The sequence below is a fragment of the Taeniopygia guttata genome, chromosome 1, assembly GCF_048771995.1.
Source record: "Taeniopygia guttata chromosome 1, bTaeGut7.mat, whole genome shotgun sequence".
Lineage (NCBI taxonomy): Eukaryota > Metazoa > Chordata > Aves > Passeriformes > Estrildidae > Taeniopygia > Taeniopygia guttata.
Window position 1 is genome coordinate 66,951,971 of NC_133024.1, and position 18,878 is coordinate 66,970,848.

At 37.0% G+C, this 18,878-nt stretch overlaps 1 protein-coding gene across 2 annotated transcripts in view; it reads left to right on the forward strand.

Annotated features, from left to right (window-relative positions):
• UBL3 (ubiquitin like 3) overlaps positions 1–16,440 on the forward strand; it is a 54,628-nt gene extending 38,188 nt beyond the window's left edge. For both annotated transcript variants that reach the window (XM_072930323.1, XM_002194320.7), the window contains 4 exons: positions 6,293–6,401; positions 9,946–10,032; positions 14,201–14,278; positions 14,684–16,440. In XM_072930323.1, the coding sequence (XP_072786424.1) occupies positions 6,293–6,401; positions 9,946–10,032; positions 14,201–14,278; positions 14,684–14,736 (327 nt within the window). In that variant the 3' untranslated portion in view covers positions 14,737–16,440. The remainder of the gene's footprint in view (positions 1–6,292; positions 6,402–9,945; positions 10,033–14,200; positions 14,279–14,683) is intronic.
• Positions 16,441–18,878: the final 2,438 nt, after the last annotated feature.

The following is an 18,878-nucleotide window of genomic DNA, read 5'->3' on the forward strand; positions in this document are numbered from 1 at the left end:
GCTTAGCAGGATTCGTTAAAGATAATTTTGGAGCCAGCTGTCTTTGTATTGTTTTTGTTTATGCCTCTAGGACAAGGAAAATCAGTATGCTGATGAAACTTGTTGGTGATGAATAGTATAGAAGATTATTGTGGTGTTGTGTGGAGAAGGGATTATCTCAAAGACTGAATTAATAGGAACAGAATTAGTTGAATTACAGTAAAAATATCCTGTACAATATGGGCGGTTAAAAGCTGTTTTTTGAAATGCAAGCTTGAAAGTTTGTCATAGAAACATTGTGAGATTACTGCATTACAAATATAAGACAGTTATGATGTTTGTAATTGAAAATGGAGAGATTTTTGCAGTTGGTTTAAGGAGGTTCTAGTATAATTTTACAAATTCCTGAAATACTGTTTATCATTCTAATTATGTGTACTTAAGATAGTTTAAACAAAACTAAAGATATGGATAGGGATTAAAGTAGATTGTGGAATTGTTCACTTTGGAAAGGACCTTGAGCAATTTTCTAGCCCAAGCTCCTGCTGGAAGCAGACTCAGCACTGAATTCAGACCAAATTGCTTGGGGCTTTGTTGGTTGGACCTTGAAAATCCATGAGGCCAGAGCTTCCAGAGCATCTCTGAGTAACCACTGTTTTGAGATCTTCAGGGTGAAAACCTTTTACCTGATTACAGTTCAGAGTCTCTTGTTTCCATTTATGACCATTGTCTGTTGGTCTTCTGTCTTGGACCTCAGTAAACAGGTCATGTGGTAATTTAGGCATGGGAAGGCTGCTAATAGGTCCCCTCCAGGTCTACCAAGCCCAGTTACCTTAATCTCTATTGATGTGCTTCAGCATTCTGAAGACAGTGTTCCCACCAAGGGACAACCTTTTAATGAGGAGAACCTTTGCTTCTTAATTTTAGCTAAGTGTGTCCTTGTCTAAAGATACAGAAGAAAGCCATCAAAACCCCAGGTGTTTGGGTTTTTTTTTGCTAAAGCATGATGTGTGTATGACATCAGTGAGTGTATCTTATTCAAGAATAAATTTAAGCTGGGAATGAGAAGAAAGCACTCAGTGAAACAGCTCAGGTTCTACAACAGACTTCCAGTACATGTAAAAATTGAAGTTCTTAATTATATTTAGGTGGATGCATTTCCACAAGTGACCTGGTGTCCAGAACCTGCAGGTCCCTGTTCACTTGGCATGTGTGATGCTGCTGTGATACTTAATCTGGGCTTGGTTCAACCTTGTATGTAAATCTGATGGAATTCAGTCACTAAAATGGGGCTGGGAAATTTCTCTTTTGCCTAGAACCATTAAAGTGTCTTTAGAGAACCAACTTACTTAGAATAATGAACTCGAACAAGAAAGTAAGTATATTGGATGTTGAGGAAAAAATTGTTTTGTGTATGTATTTCAATCTTAAAACAGCTAAAGAAAATCAGTTAGTTTAAACTTGGGGCTGCATATGATGTAGTGATGAGAGACTTCTCTGCATTTTAATTGTAAGTTGAGGAGCAATCTTAAGCTGCTACTGGAGCATAAAATTGATAACCAGCTAGCTTGTTTAACTGAATAGATGAGAAGTCAAAAAATAAGAAATTAGTTTTCCAACCTACACAGTGTTTATTGGTGTTAAAGTGATTTCCCATTTATTTAACATTAGCTGTGAAATTAGAAGCACTGTGTCACTAAGACATATTGTAGGTATGCCTTAAAGAATGAACAAACTTTGCAGATGCCTAGAACAAAGAAAACACAACTTACTCTATGTCAGCATATATGTGATCCAAATTTCTCTTCTAAAAATTGTAGTCATACTTGTTATTATAATCTTTTCACATAATTTTATTTTTGGGTGGTTTTCTGTTTGGTGGGACTTGTTGTAGTTTGCAGAATATAATCTACATTGAAAATTTTATGCAATGCAACTGATGGAGTAGTTACTGGAGCTGTGATTATGAGATTGGGGTTGGGGGGAGAGGGTGAGGTTTGCATGCTCGAGATCACAAACAGAATGTGCTATTACATAAGAGTGCAGAGGGGATGTAGTCTGCAAATTGTATTTAATCCTTCTTCTGATACCCTGACTGCCCTTGACTGCTTTCAGCAGTAATGTTGCATTTGGTGATACAGTGTAAAAGTGTGAGGCTATGATCCCTATCAAAAAAAAACCATAATCAGGATAGTTCGTGTAGCATTCCCAGTGAAGAGCAAACTTGTCAGGGCCATGAGAGATGCAAATGTTTTGCAACCAAGACACTTGACAAGAATAGGTGGAGGGGCTTTAAGCATATGAGGAATACAGACACAACCTTCTTGGCAGCTTTTAAGGTAGGAAATAGGATAGCTAAGATTGTTAAGAATCCTTTCTTAAGTTGAAAAATAAAACTTTGAAGCTTTTGTGTCATTGGCATGCTGCTCTATAAATAAGAAAATACTCAAACCTTTCATTAGAACAGCTATATCTTTGCACTTCATGTAACATCTATTTGACTGACTTAAAAATTCATTTTGGGCTTCTGCTGATATGTGAAGATTTTTATTAAATGAAAGTATTTATCCTATGTTTTACACATATTTTGTAATATACCCTATAAAGTTATTATCTCAATGTGGCTTTTATATTTCATCATAAGACTATAAGAAATGCTCTTCAGCATCAAGAACCTTATCCACTGGGATAAGGTTCCTACTTTATTGTAGAGGGAAAAGGGAAAAATGGATTTAACATTTTTCACTCTTTCCCACCACCCCCCCTCCCCCCATGTTGCTTATATTGATTTTAAGGTGTATATTAACTACAGAGGTATAACTTTATCAAATTTTCCAGGAAGCCAAGTTAGGTTTTGTTATTTTTTAGTGATACTCATCTCCTTTCTGTATTCACTTTAGTGTGCCTGGTGATCTCAGTAATGAGAGTAAAAAGAAATATGTCTCCCTAATGTTGTGGTAGAAGAAGAAAAAGAACTTCACTTCTGTGTTAATGCAGTGTCATAATCATACTTTTAAGTGCCGAGCAAGACTAATCTTTTGGGGGTTTTTTAGTCATCTCCTTGTAGGATACAAACTAGATAGTTCTAAGGAGTGGATGGTTTGGTGTTATGTCTACTGCCTAGGAAAGTGTCTTCAAAACAGGTAACCCCCACCGCAGCTAAACTACACACAGTTGAAACAAAAGAAATCCTTTGATAAATTATATAAATTCAGAGTTTGGGAACTGCTTAGCCAGAGGGAGCAAGCTAAGGGGGGCATGTCTCATGAGCCAGTTAGAGTATAGGAAGTGAATATGGGGAATTGGAGTGAGAGGTAAAAGGGCTGCTAGTGAAGAAGCTAAGGTAGGCACTGGTGCTGCAAATTGGAGGTTGGTTTGTTTGTTCTTTTAAACAGGCAGCCCATTCCAAGCACAAGTAACAGTTTGTGATGTGGTCTGAACTTCCTAAATTTTTGGCATTATGTTGGTATTTTAAAAAGGTGCATTAATGCTTAAAAAATAATTTAAAATAATGAGGTATAGAGAGAGTGGAATCAAATGCAGTGTACCCCACTTCCAAAAGCTGGAGCATAGCAAACAGATGAAAAGAACTTACTTTCTACATGCATATTTTTATGGTGTCATCTGAATATGTACTTAGTAACTGATGTGATGCTGTTTTGCAAGCTGGTGGTTAAACAGGAGAAATTAAAAAGTATTAGAGAAATGGTGTGTCTGTGAGCCTCATATAAAGGACCTTGCTGAGAGCAGAGGAGACAGTTCAGAGAGTGCTTGTTATTAAATTCATTATGAAACAACTGTCAGATCAATTTTAATGTTTCTTAATTCATTTAATGACAAAGGTAAGTTTAAAGATGTCTTGCTGCTAGAATTCATTGATGACAGGAATTTTGAAAAGTGGTTTTAATGTAGAGAGGAAGGAGAACTTTGGGGGATTTCTTAAGTCCGGTTCCCAGACATGGAGGAAAGCTGAAACATCTCTGTAATGCAGAATACTTCTTTACACCTAGCCTCCTTTCTCTCGGAGTATGGAATAATAGGAGTGGGATGAAATTTGTAGCAATGTGTTTTAGGGTGATACAGCCAAGATAAAAGCTTGGAGGCTGAATAATTGAAAGTATCAAAGTAGAAAAGGGTGCAAAGTAACCAAGCAAACAGCATGGTGCAGTTATGAAGAAGGCATATGTGCTCTTGGGACACAGTGACAGATGTTTCCAGCAGACAGAGGAAATTACTGGTGGTGTTCTACAAGCATCTGGTTAGACATCATGTAGTATGCTTCAGAAATTGTCATTTGTTTGAGGAGAAAATAGAAAAAAATTGTTCAGAGACAGGCTCTTAGGATGAAAGGAGGAATAAATGTCTCATCAGAGAAAGCTTGAAGAGTTTATCTAGGATAGTCCAGCTAAGAAATTGTATATGTGAATGTTGTCTGTACATACACAGGTGGAGACAGTAAAGGGGACCAAAATACTGAAACTGAAAGACAATATAAGCAAAACAACACATGAACATAGTCCAAATTTTTGAAGCTGTAGTTTCATCACAGTAGTCAGGTTTTTGGACTAAACAAGAACAGTAGAAATTGATCTGCTTTTTCTGCTAAATATTGGTGAAATTTGAAAATAATTCCTTAATCATTGTGGAAATTCCAAAGACAACAAGACTTTGTGTATAGCCAAATGTATTCTGAATTTGATGAAGAATTGTCTTTGACTAAACAGCATTACCTCAGTTTTTCTCTTTCAACTTTTTTTGTCATTTCCTGGTATGCAGTGATGCTCCTGGAGTGGCTGTGGTGCTTTCTCAGAGACAGCTATCATTTGCTTCCTGGGCTAATGGGAGATCTTGTCTTTTTTCAAAGGGTGTTAGTAGGAGGACAGGGAGGAGAACCTAGCCTTTTATGCTCACTCTTTTTATACTTGCTACACTTTGAAATAGACACTGAATTGCTTTTAGGAGGGGTCATTTCCTTCATTGACCTTGCAGTATGCTGGATGGGTAGAGATTGTAATTTGGATACCTCCATTAGGTGCTTAAAGATAGGTAGGGTGAATCCAAGCCAAAGCATTCAGGAGGGAGTAGATGTTCTGTCTAAAGAGCTTTAGAAATAAGTGGAGAGTAGGCGGCTGAGGCAGGGCTCTTATGTTCAGAAGATGTGATGCACTGAGATTTTTTTCAAGAAGTCCAGAAAACCTGGACTTTGCTGTAAATTTTGCACTTGATATTTGATGCAGAAAACAGTTTGCTGAATTCCAACAAAGAAATCTTTGTTGCAACTTACCTAAAGTGAGAGCCACCACTTGAGAGTGTGACTTGGAAAAAAGTATCCAAGCAGTTAGTCTGCTAAAGTCTCACTGAAGCTTGGTGAAATGTGGGCTTGTATGACAAAGTACAACAGCAGTTAGACTCCTGCTTGCCGTGGGCATTGCTAAGTGCTAGCTACACAAATGTATTTTGTGACCTTGCTAACAGTCACTCGAGGAGCCAAAATTTAATCTCTTTTACATTGTAAATAATGTCACAGTGAGCTCTTTATATGTGTTATTTTAATGCTGAATGGAAAAGAAATTCTATTCAGTAGTTTGCAAATAGAAGAGAGGAAAATGATGGCTGAAGGTGCTGATGGTCATATGGAGGAAATTAATCAAAGAAAAATTATGCTGTGATGTTATATTGTGTTGCATGTGGACCTCACTCTGTGGTGAAGGACAGTTGTGAGACAAAGTTTTGGATTCAGAAGACTGGCAGAGGGATTCAGGAAGGCAGATTTGTGGCAGCTGGGAGCAAGGAAGGATGCTGTCTTAACTCTCTGGCATTTTGTAGGAGATGCACTGGCTGAGATCAGGAGGGAGCATTCTAGGGCTTTTGTTTAGGCTCACAGGTTATTCAGGTGCAGATTTTGATATTTTAATTCTCTCTAAGTTAATTTTTCAGATTTATATTTTTACTCTTCTTTCAGGAGCTAGGAGCTATGTTGCTTATGTGTCATTGCTAGAGTATGTTTCCACCTTACTGAGAACTATTTTTTACTGGCACAGTTGAGTCAATCACTAACAGAATCTTCTGATGTTTATAATCAAAAATACCAGCTGTTAGAATTTAATCTTCCTAGATTATGGGTATGTGAACAACATTTTATTGACCTCTTTGACCCTCTTTTTAACATATGTTAATATGCTAAACGGTTTTCTCAAATAATTTGGATCAGTCTTTCAAAACCAAGGACAGTTTTTAGTAATTGTAAAAATTAAATAATTTACGTTGTCTCTGTAAACTTTCCTAATACTGATGTTTTGGGTTTTTTTACCAGATAAATTTGCGCCTCATCTTGGTAAGCGGGAAAACAAAAGAGTTCCTGTTTTCACCAAATGATTCTGCTGCAGATATTGCAAAACATGTGTATGACAACTGGCCAATGGGTGAGTATCAGCATGACTTTGGCTGTTTAACTGGTGAACAAGGAGATTCCCTGTATATTCAGACAGAAGTGTCAGTAAACAGATCTCTTGCTCAACATTGAAATTAGGTATGTTTATTCACTATCTGGACAAAGATTTATGTAGAAATACAAGTGTCCTGCCTTCTTTTTCACATTTCCTTCAGTTGGGCAGATTTTTAGATGTCAGGACTGTTTCCTACTTTTTTTCTAAAATTTGCTTCCCCAAATTGAAGTACTTCTTTCCCCCTATCTTTAGACACTTTTCTTTATCGATCGATTTAGAGGATTTGGTAAGTGTGAGGAAATGTTAGAGATATAAAACCTCTTACGTGAGGACAGCTAAAATACTACATGGGAAGTCACAGGAATGCATTAGTGAAATTGAGTCTGAAGTACTTTTTCCTTACTGCCTTATCTTGGAAAGGATATGTAATACTGATTTTTTCCAGGAAGAAAACAAATATAAAAGCCCATTTTAAGAGACATTAGAAGACTGGATGTTGTTTGTGTAAATATACTTGGTGTCATACAGAAATACTGGCTTTGGAAAATGGACTTGAGAACTTAAGATGTGTATTCACATATGTGAATAGCTCCCCAAAACAAAGTGCTTCTGTTCTCCCCGACTATGATTTCATGGGAAAATAGCCAAAACACAGACATAGCATTACATACGATGAAAGAAAATGCTTCTTTGGTACAGGAATTCATTTGGGTTACTGTTTTGATGTTAGAAAAACTACTATTTAGACAAATTAAAACATTGCAATATCTGTTTCTGTGGTGCCTTTGTCAAAGACATATGGTGGATGATAGTTTATGCCAAAAAGTTAATGGTGATAATCGGTATTTTAGGCCTTAAATTGGTCTTTGAGGTCAGGAAAAAAATTTAGTTTGCTGTTTGATTTGCTGTGATGCAGTATTATGTATTTAGTAAAATATGTAGTGAAGGAGGAGGTTTTAAGTCCTCTGAAGTATTAGTTACAGATGTAAAACGCTTTAAAAATAGGTTAACATAGCTTCTGTGATGTACATATTTAATGTGTGCCTATAACATAGTTGTCATAACCAAATGTTCTTTGTGTACATTTATGTGAATTGGTAGAGGCAGAACCGGATTTTTTTCCTTACTCAAGTTTATGCTCGTGAACATGTGATATCATGTTCACAGTCTTGTGAAGAGCTTGAAAGTTGCAGATTCTGAGTTTAGAGCTGGGAAGAAACCCAAACCATAAAGTCTCCTCTTTAAAAAAAAACCATAGAACCAGACATGGAAACCTCAGTTCAAATACCTGCTGTCCTGAGGGAGTGCTCTAAATTTTGATGAATATTTAATTGCTTTTAAAAAGAAGAGTAGTCTCAATTTAAAAGGGAAAAAAGTCTCACTTCAGAATAGCATATAGATTTTCACAAACACTAGCCCATTAGCTGTTTTCAGACTGAAAGTCTTTGCCACAGGACTGAGAAATCTTGATGAGGACTAAATTTGCCTTGAAACAGAAATGTTACAATTGTTTTTACCGCCGTTTGGAGTTGTCATGATCTTGTGGGGAAAAAAGGAATTAAATAACCTCCGTCACATGCTGGCAGGATTAAGGCAAACCTTGCCCCACCTCTTTTGGCAACACAGTTGTTAATTAAGGATCTCTCAACTTGCAGTAGAAAATGCCAAATTTATTTTAACATGTATCATCTAGATAGGTTACCTGTTCTCTTCTTCCCCTCCCCATTTTCTGCTAAATAATATTAACTTCTTTCTTGTACAACAATTATCTGAACTTAAAAAAAAAAAAAAGGTCGATTGTAGATTCAGTGAGTCCTTGGCTCATTTACTCATTGGGGGAAATTAAAATTTGAATTCATGTCATGAAGAAATGTTTCAGACTTCCAGCCAAGAAGCAGAAATTAAAAGGATGGGTAACTTGGCAGCTTAACAGTGAGAAAATACCTGTGCCAAAATCTAGTCTGTCTTCTTTTGGTTGTGGTTTTGCATCATTATGGCATGGTCAACTGGCTGAATTTCCCCTCTTTACAGCCACATTATAGTGGAGTCCAGACTGTATGGAGTAAAAAAAAACAAAACCCAAAACTATTATGGTAGCAGTTCGATAATTCAGATCCTTGATGTAGCCCACTTCACAGCACAGCGGAATGGGCATGTGCTTAAATTGCAAGACAATTGAATCAGACCCTAAGTGGAAATACTTGAAATTCAAATAGCTTTGGTTGCCTAATTTGATCTAATTCTATAAACCAGGCACATGGGAGCACCTGGGAGTGTTGCACATTCTACTGTTGGTACCAGCCTTGATCCCATCGTGGTCTGGGGCTGAGATGGCTCCTACTGCCCACTTTCTGTTTGCTTGCTTTTTGCACCAGATGCCTCTCTGTACACTCTGCAGCTGTGGCTTTTGTTTTAAATGCTTCCCCTTCTACCCTTTTCAGTTCTTCTCCTTTTGTGGTGCCAGTTGCTATTTGCCTGTATGTTAATTGTGTGTTCCCAGTGAACAGGTTGGTTTCTGTGGCTTGTCCTGATCCCTTGCTGAATATTGATTTTGCTATATAAATACTACAAAAACAGAAAGAGAGAACATTAATGAACAACTGCATCTGGTCATCTAAGAAACAGAAGACACTGTTCCCAGAGAGACCATTTATATTCAAAATTTCAAGGCTTTATACTTGTTCTGAAAGCAAAGTGCATATTTATCTGTTCTTCACATTGTGACAGGAAATGGGAAAAGAGTAGGAAAAGCTTATTTAAGCTTATCATTTAAGCTTATCAATTATTTGTGATAGCTTAAACATTAGAGGAAAATGCAATCTTGTTTTTTTTTTGAACCACTGTTTAAAACACACGTGAAAACAGATGGGCCTTTGAGAAACTCCTTAAAAAGTATTGGTGAGTGTGTGCTCTGAGAGAGCCTCTGTTCCAGCTCTGTGGTGGCGGCTGGGGGGCTGCTCAGGTCACTGCCCCCTCCAGACATGGAACTGGTTGGATCTGGCCGCCATCGAACGGCGCTGAGCTGCCTCCGGAGCTTTTTTCAGTGCTGTGATCTCAGAGTCCTGTTTCAAGTGACCCATCACATGCGCGCTTGCTCTGTGTGCAGCAGCTTCCCGTTGCTAGAGAACGGCTCCAGTTAGTCAATTAGCTGCTGACAAGGAGCATGGCTTGGGAAAGTTCAGAATGGCCTGGATATCAAGATTCAGGAAGCAATTTGCATGTATGAAATATTTTCTTTAGGACTTGTGTATGTGCTAAATATATCCTGCAGTCTGTGACATCAGTAATATTTTTACTTGCAGACATAAAATTACGTGTTTCAATGCCCAGGGTCAAATAATAGATTCAAGAACAGACTTCAGGAGTGCTGGCCTTGAATTATTTTCCTGTACCTTCAGCCTGCATTATCTCTTTAGTGTTCTTTGCAAGAGTCCTTTCCATATTTTCTTCCTGGGTAAAGGTGAGAGAAATAACAAAAGATGTTTTTATTACAATGTAACTGTGGAAATTCTCTCTTCAGATTGGGAAGAAGAACAAGTCAGCAGTCCAAATATCTTGCGGCTTATTTATCAAGGGAGGTTTCTTCATGGCAATGTGACATTAGGAGGTATGAAAATAATTTTCATTATACGAGTTACAGTTAGGCAAAAGGCGATATTTATTTACAGTTCAGTGAATACTGCTTTACTGTTCAAGATCACAGGATGGCCTCCTTTATACTGCTGTTCTTGTGCATAGAGTAACATTGTACTTTATTGCATATTTTTCCATCTTGTTACCACGAGCTGTTAAACTTTGCGAGGTGCCACCTGCTAAGTCGTCTCCTCTCACACAAAGAAACTGTAGTGCTGCTTTAATTTGTTGTCTTTCTAAATGGAATATTTTGTTCAATTTCTCTTACACTGCATTTGCAAGACGAGCTACTTAATAAATATCCAAAGTATTTTAAAATGCCTGATAAACTTTATGGTAATTGGTCAAACAATATTTTAAATCTTCGTGCAACGCAGGAAGACACCCTGTGAATGAGAATGAGGGGAAGCATTCTTGCTGTCCAGTGCTCTCCCAGGGATACAATTGCATAGTTATGCGAAAACAACAGTAAATGGCTTCACTTCGTTTGCTAAGGAAATGCAATTCAACTGTGCCCCCTCGTGGTAACTGTTTTCCCACTATTACGCATTTTGGTGGGAACCCTTGATAGAGGTGTGACACACATTTGTTAATCATCCCTCCTTTTGTAGGTAGCATTTGCCAATGGGAATATCAGCTGTATCAATGACTAAACAATATGAGACTCTCCATTCTGTGCTAGTTTAAAAACAAATTCATGCTCCTACTTTGTATGTTCAAATTATTTATGGTTTGGTACCTGAATGGAGTACAGAAAGGAAAATATAATATAATACAAAATCACTAATTAATTATTTTTGAAGTTAATAGTAATCTAAAAATAATATTTCTGGACTGTTTATGGTGATGTTCCATGAAGAATTGACTGGGATGATATAGCTATTGATTCACTTTCTACCATTCCCAGTGTTGCCTAGTGATGTACTTATAGATTTACTCTCCACATATATAAATTTTTAATGCTTCTATATATACAAACAAATTATTGTCGGCTCAGCTGGAAGAAATCTGAATTTTTTATTCACTCTTTAATTTGTATTTTTACCAGGTGACAGTGAGTGCAGGTAGTAGCAGTTGGAGTAGAGTTGAAAGATAAATGTTAAGTCTTGGATCATCTCTGCAATTAAAGATGCTAGTCTTACCCTATATTTCCAGGCAAGGATAGCTAATTGGGACTTACTTTGCCATTCATCTGAGTGCTGCTTTTACCACCGTTTTTTTTCCCTTTAGTGACATTTGTCTAAATCTGAGAAAATGTTAAATATTTGTTTAATATATTTAATATATTATTTAATGAGTTAAGCTGAAAAATAATAGCTGCATGCTGCTGGCTCGTGCCTTAACTTAGGTCTATGAATTTTGAATTACTTGGGTTCAGGGCATTTTAGTTCATTCTTAATCACTCATGCATTGAGATTTAATCATCATGTTTTTACCCCAAGGATCTTACATGTATATTAGTGTTTTTCAAAAATATTTTGTTGCTGTATTGTTTTAAGAAAAAGAATCCCTAAAACATTGGCTTAACGTCAGCACTAATGAAGTTATCAGGAGTAAGATTACTCAGCTGAAAGTGGAACAGAATTCATGAAACAGCCTGAAAAGACTCTTACTTCAGTTTGTGTTGTTCATTAGAGGTAACCTTAAGTGAACTAGTTACCTTTAAAAGGGAGGTGACGGGGCGAGTTTATTAAACAAGATTTATATTATGTTTCTTAGCTTAACTTTCATTAAGCTTTTTCTAGTTGTAGTCCTCTTTGAGATTTAGCACTTAGTGTTGTATTTGCTTTAGGTGATTAGGAAATATTGACTGGAATTTGGACCTCCTGAAAATCACTTTATCATCTAGTGAAACAAAAGTTTCCAAGGAAACAGTTTGGTGTTTTCCTTTTTAACTGGAGTCCGTTTTTGTTCACTTTTACCTTAATGTCTGTGTAGTGGCTTACGAATTTGAGAGTCCTATAAACTAAGATGCCTCAAAAAAGAGATATTGGTAGGAAAAAAGTGCTTTTGAGTGAAAAACTTTATTTGCAATCAATCATCCCTTGTGATACCTCCTCTGAATGGCCTGTCACTACAGGAACAGCAGAGCTAATGGCCCTAGGAGCAGTGTGGAACAGACACCTCTGTAAAGCTTGCACTGCTCCTGCCTGCAGTGCTTGAGCCACACTGCTTTCTTGTGTCCTGCCTGTGCAGAAGGCTGGGGAGTGAGGCAGAGTCTATTGTTCATCTTCCAACATAAAGGAAATGTAATCCTTTAGCTAAATATTTGCTCTGCAGTTTGCATTTCAAATAATATTAATTAGGGAAGTAATACATAATCAACAGTTCTCCATTTCTTGGTAGATAATGGTAATCATCAGCATTTGCTTCCTTATTTACTGGGGAAGGGAAGTTTAACCCAACATGTGCCATTCACATTCCAAAAGGGGGTGAAACATAAGTTCTGACTATAGAAAATACAAAGTAACAATAGAATTGAACAGTTGGGAAAGGAATTAAATACAGATTAGGTAAACTGAGAGAAAGGGGTGAGAGCACAAAGAGAAGAGCAAGAAAGGATTACTGAGCATAGGTTAGGCCGCTCAGATGCTGTCGTGGTGCTCTAAGCAAGAAGCTGGAAATTTCTAGCAAGTACTTGTGCAAACTATGCGAACTACTAGCTGAAATTAGTTAATACAAATATTAGCATAGTACTACTGGATTACTGTAAATAGTTAATCTTCACAACTCACCAATCAAATCTCTTGTATTGTGTTGCTATTATGAAAGATATTCCTAATGTGATTATTTTGTAATTCAAGAGTTTATGTTATGAAGACAATCCTTTTCCATGGAGTTTGCAAAGACCATATTAACAGTCAGAGTTTTCAGTTGTATCATGGTATCAAGTACCCAAAATACATCATCTTTGTCAGATTTCAAGTTATCAATAGCTTCTAGTTGCAGGCACAGGCAGTGCTTCAAATAAACTAAACAACTTTCAGATTTGCCTTTCCATAGAGATGGCTTTTTCCAAATTACAGCTGCTTCAAAGAATCTTGTGGAGTTCTGTATCACTTTGTGTGCTTACACCTGTGTTTGAACCTGTGTTTTAATCATAATTTCCATTTATTTAAATAAATATGTAGGCAACGAACATGATTTAATAGTGGTGTCATAGTGAGGCTTTTTATCAGTGAATCTTTAATCTATGTTGTCGTGATTAAAACAGAGAGGCATTTTTCACTTCAGTTGCCTTCAGATTTATTGCCCATTCCTTATTCATTTATTCACTTAAAATGCCATTTCACTGTATGTGAAAATAAAAGCTGTAACTTGAGTTTGATAGGACAAAGTCTACTCAAATCAAAATTATTTGTGTTTTAAGGATTAAATTCTTGTTAAATTTATCACTGACTTTTTTTTCCACTATAAAGGGGGAAGGACAGAAATTTACAGAAGACCATTTTGCCTTCTATTTCTCAGAAAACAATCAAGGAAGATACTCTAAGTATACAATGTATTTGTATACTTAAATTGGAATGTAGAAAAATTATCATTTTGGTTTCAGACACAAGCACAGTGAATTGTGGAAAGCACCATTTTAAAAAATTTTGTATTGCTAAAGCTCACAAAGGCAGCACTGTGAGAATTACTGCTGTAAATTTGATATTTTCCACATGCAGCTGATGTTACAGATTAGTATTAAAAGGAAAGATGCAGACATTTTGTATTTCAAAAAATCTATGTCATAGATCAAAATATGTTTTAGGAAAATCTGTTTTGCTGTAGAGGCTCAGTGTTTTGATACCTCAGGAATAACGATTTGGTGGCTGCATTAGCAACTTTTCTGTGTCCTTATCATTAAAGACTGCTTAACACCTGAGTCTTGGCATGAATGCCCACTTTACTTTTTTACTCAAAAGAGGAAAGCTAAGCTTCCTAACAGGAGCATCATGTCTTTAAGAATGCAGTTGTAAGTGACTATCATCATGCCCTGAGTCCCTGAGTTACCAAACTTCAACCAGTAAACAGTTCAAACCTAACAGTATGAACTTTTGAATAGGTGCTAATCCAATTATAGTTAGTTTCAACTGGGTATTTTGGAGAGAAAAAGGCTGATACAATGTGTTAATAACTCTCCCTTTCTCCTTTTGCAGCATTAAAACTTCCTTTTGGCAAAACAACAGTGATGCATTTGGTGGCTAGAGAGACACTGCCAGAACCAAACTCTCAAGGTAGGCTGGGCACTAGAGGAGTTTCTTACTTGAGTACATGGCAAAGTGGTCAGGTTTCTTATGGGCTCTTTGAGTATTTCATAGCAGAGAAAAGTCAAGTCCTTGTGCTCTTTTGTGAAGAATTGATGGAATGCTTTTGTAAATGTTTGTAGAAAACTAAGAAATTAACTTTCTGGTTTAGCATTTTTATATAGTGCAGAAACTGACTCAAACTTTAAAAGCTTTTGTTTTTATTGTGAAAAACTAGTCCTGATTTATTTTTCACTTATGTATGCATGTGTATAACAAGAAATATTTTTTTTACTGGAAATAATCAAGAATAGATTTGTATTAAGCATACTCTCACACAGAACAGCCTCTTGCTTTAGAAATGTAATGTAAGTAAAACTTCCCTCTTTTTTGCAGGTCAAAGGAACCGTGAAAAAACTGGAGAAAGCAATTGCTGTGTAATCCTGTAAACCCTGTTAGCTTTATCTGCTAAGTGTGATGTAATATAGTCTTTGTCTTTCATGCTGCTGGAATAGAAGAGGCCCTACCTTGCTTCAAACACCTGTAGGAAGAGCCTGTCTGTAAATCCATGGAACTGAAATAATACATGAACACTGTCATTAGTCTTTTTTTAAAAAAAAAGTGAAACATCTATGAACACTGTAATTGTTTACTTTTTTCAATTCTTCCTTTTGTTGAATAATCTTACAGTACATCACTTTTTGAAAGAATTCAGTCTCCAGAAAAGTCTGTGTTTTTTTCCATAGCAGGAATCTTTTTGCTACCACAAAAATCTGCATTAACCAGATCTAATCAGTCAAGCTTTCTAGATTCAATTTGCACTAAATATGGTTGACAGTATATTTCTCCTCAACAATCTCTAACAATATTTGAGACATCTAGTAATAACCCACAATGTAGAATGCAACACTGGAAAATAGTATATTAATAATTAAAACAAATCTCACTTATGGCCAAATCAAAGGAAAAACTGTTAAGTCAATTCTATCTAAGTCAACCTTGGTGGCCAAACTGGCACAGAATACTAACTAAACCAAGTCTAACTATATATATTTTCACTGCAACAAAGACAAAATACTATGTGCCTGTAATTTAAAAGCACTCTGTAGAGGGCTGATGAAACTGATTTTTTTGTTACTGTGTGCACTCCGATCGTGTGTTAGTTGAGTGCTTCTTCAGACAGCACAAACAAGTGCAGAGAGTGCATTTCCTAGCCTTAATATGGGAGGGGTAGTTTCCTGTAGTTCATAGGCTTTTATTATTGTGCATAAATGTTAGAAAACATCATTTAATAATCAGTTTTATGTATTTGAATATTGGCAATTGGTGTTTTTCAGTAATTTTTCTCATCTGTACCTTAGACTTCAGTGTCATGCTTACTCATTAGAGATTTCAAAAGAATTATTAAAATTTAAAAAGCAAAAAGAAAAACTTCTGCCATAGTACTAGTTTTGTTTCTTTACGTAATCTGCATTTGGTATTAGTGCTTGCAATGGTATTAAAATCAGAAGCTGATTTTTGAAGGCATACATAATTGAAAAGGATGCCATTCTTTTATTTCATATCAATAATTTAAATGTTGATATGCTAAAGAAATTTGCACAGCACTAAAGCATGAGCTAGTTTCATCTAAACCTGTAAAAAATAAAAATAAATAAAAATTTAAAAATATAAAAGATTTTATATTTTTTCACTGGGGAGGAATTCTTCCTGGGTGAAATTACAAATATGTGTAGAATATATTTAATAAAAGTCTTATAAAATACATAACTATAGAAGTTAAATATAGATTGGCGTGTAGTATAATAGAACAATATTCCATATAAATAGCTTTAGCCTTTAAAAAACTGAGTCACAGGTTGACATTGTGTTCTGTACTTAAGTGTCCACAACTCTTACAGATGTTCTGTGTAATCGTTTTTCCGAATGATTGGCATCATTCAAATGTAAACAAGTTATTTTATTCATTGTTACTGCTTTGATGAAATGCTTTATATGCAGTAGATTTACAAAAATATTGTTCATACTGATCAGAATTAAATTTGTATAGAGCAGAGTTTTAAAACAAATTGTAAATAGCACTAAACATTTTCTTTCTGCAACCTGTACTGATAGACTCTTCTGTAAACTAAATAAAAGACTATTGTAGTGCATTTCAGTAGTGTTTCAAGGGTTGTAATTGGGCCTGAACGGCTTTTAATAGTACTTCTTAATCTGGAAATTAAGTAAGGACTCAATTTTATTTATTTTTAAAAAAGGAGGGGCACAAAGCTTGCTGAAAAATGCTAATGGGATTTATCACTTCAATATTTGTTTTCCTTTCACTCCATAAGTGGCGTCGAAGTCTTTCTTCTGTTGAAGAGGAATGTGAACATGAGCAGTTACAAATGTGCAGCTGTGTCACACCCTTGTGTGCCTCACAGGAGCCGTGTGCTCATACTGTGAGGTTTTGCAGTCTTCATTTACTGATAGCAGAGAGCACAGACATACCCCTTGAGGTGCTGGGAACTGGGATGACACCATTGTGTGCTCATTACCAAAATGAATATTGGGAGGGGGCATTTCCTTCTGCTCTGCATTGTGGTTGCTAAATAAGAAAATGTCAGGACACAAACCTTTAAAAAGACAAAACTGTGATAGACTTCCCTTGTCCAAAATGCTGACTACCCAAGTAACACAGAGTTAGATGGGAAATAGCTATGACAGCACAAGAAAAATAAATGGTCTGAGACAGGACATGCTCAGTTAGTTAAACAAGTCTTTCAAATGCATTGATTTTGAAAAACAAATGCATGAGATGTAATCCTGGTTGAAAAAGTAGCCAGGTACTTAATACAGAATAAATACATGAAAATCCAGAGGCTTCCAGTTAAAGTATTTGGTGAGGTTCTGTAGCCAAAGTATGTGGAGTTCCCTTTTGTTAAGATAAATAAGGTGCATATATGCACATGTCCAAGCAAATCCTTAAATACTGCCTGGCATTTAAAGCATGCCAAAATTACTCCTGCAGAAAGTGCATAGAACAGTTTTACTGAATTTTCCCACCAATTGTCAGAGTTCTGCCCTTGGAAGAGCATTTCTGTTGTGGTGTGAGGAGGGTGGAAAACTGGGATAGGGGGATTGCTAAAAGATGTGTGCTCTTTTCCTTGTGTGCTTTGTATTGTGGTTTGTGCATTTGCCAAAACAAAAGCAGTAGCTCTTAGTCCCACATTTCCCAGCCTTCCTAAAGCTCATGCATATGCTTCTCTTGTTCTTTGATTGTGACCAAGAAGGGCATTGGTGTCCTGGGGTGGATTAGGATGGAAAAGCAGTGCCAGCAGGTCAGGGAAGGTGATCCTGCCCCTCTACTTTGGTGAGGCACATCTGGAGTGCTGGACTCAGTGCTTGTCCTGAGTCCTCAGGACAAGAGAGACATGGAGCTCCTGGAGCAGGTCCAGTGGAGAAGAGCAAGGATGCCTGGGGGACTGGAGCATCTCTCTTACAAGGAAAGGCTGAGGGAGCTGGGCCTGTTCAGCCACGAGAGGAGATGACTGAGATGGGACATCCCCAGTGTCTGTAAGTGTCCAGAGGGAGGTGTCAGAACACAGACCCAGGCTCTGCTCAGCAGTGCTGAGCAATAGGACAGAAGGCAACAGGCGGAAACTGATGCACAGGAAGTTCCACCTGAACATGAGGAAGGACTTCTTTACTGTGCAGTGGCCACACACTGGAGCAGATTGCCCAGAGAAGGTGTGGAGTGTCCCTCACTGGAGGCATTCCAGAACTGTCTGGACACAACCCAGTGCTATTTGCTCTAGAATGGCCCTGCTTGAGCAGGGAGGTTGGACCAGATAACGGCTGTGGTGCCTTCCAACCTGGCACATTCTGTGATTCTGTAATATTTGGTAGCAATGAAAATGCTCTATGACTTCTGTTAAAGGATAGCAAAAATATGTCTTTGGAAACAATCATGGGGATTAGCTCAGCTGCTGCAGGAAGAAAGTGTGGCCACTGTAATATTAGAGGCTTTGCTAAGGTGCTGCATCAAGATTAATTTAATGCTGATCTCTGCGGTTCATGGATACCATTCCTTAGTACATTTGCAACAGAAAGAACAATGATTTAACTTAAAAGAGAAACATAAGCACATTGTAAACACTTCCTTCCTCTCTCACAGGTAAGAAGGCAGGCAGGTGTTTCTGGGCTAGCTAGAAATCAGGAGTGGCTGCTGCTGCTTTCCAGGGGAGTAAAGCTTTTGTATTTTGTAGTTCTGTGTGTGCTCTGATAAGATTTCTTACACGACTCTTGCTTTGAGAAGTACACAGAGGGATGGATGCACTTCTCCATCTAAAACTCTCTTGCTAACTTTATGCTAAGTGGTTAAGCTTAAGCAGATTTTGAGCTGTATGTCTTATGTAAATTGGTATTTAGACAATTAACAGCAGTTACACTATTGAAATCGGGTGGAATTTCCATGCCTAAATCAGAGGAAATGCCAAGACCTGTTAAGACTCCTAAAGGAGAGTTCCTTCCCCCTTTATTTCTGCTGCAGTACTGAAGTTCTTCCTAGATGCCATCTTGGCTGTAGCTTTGAGTTTCAAGCTTATTTTCA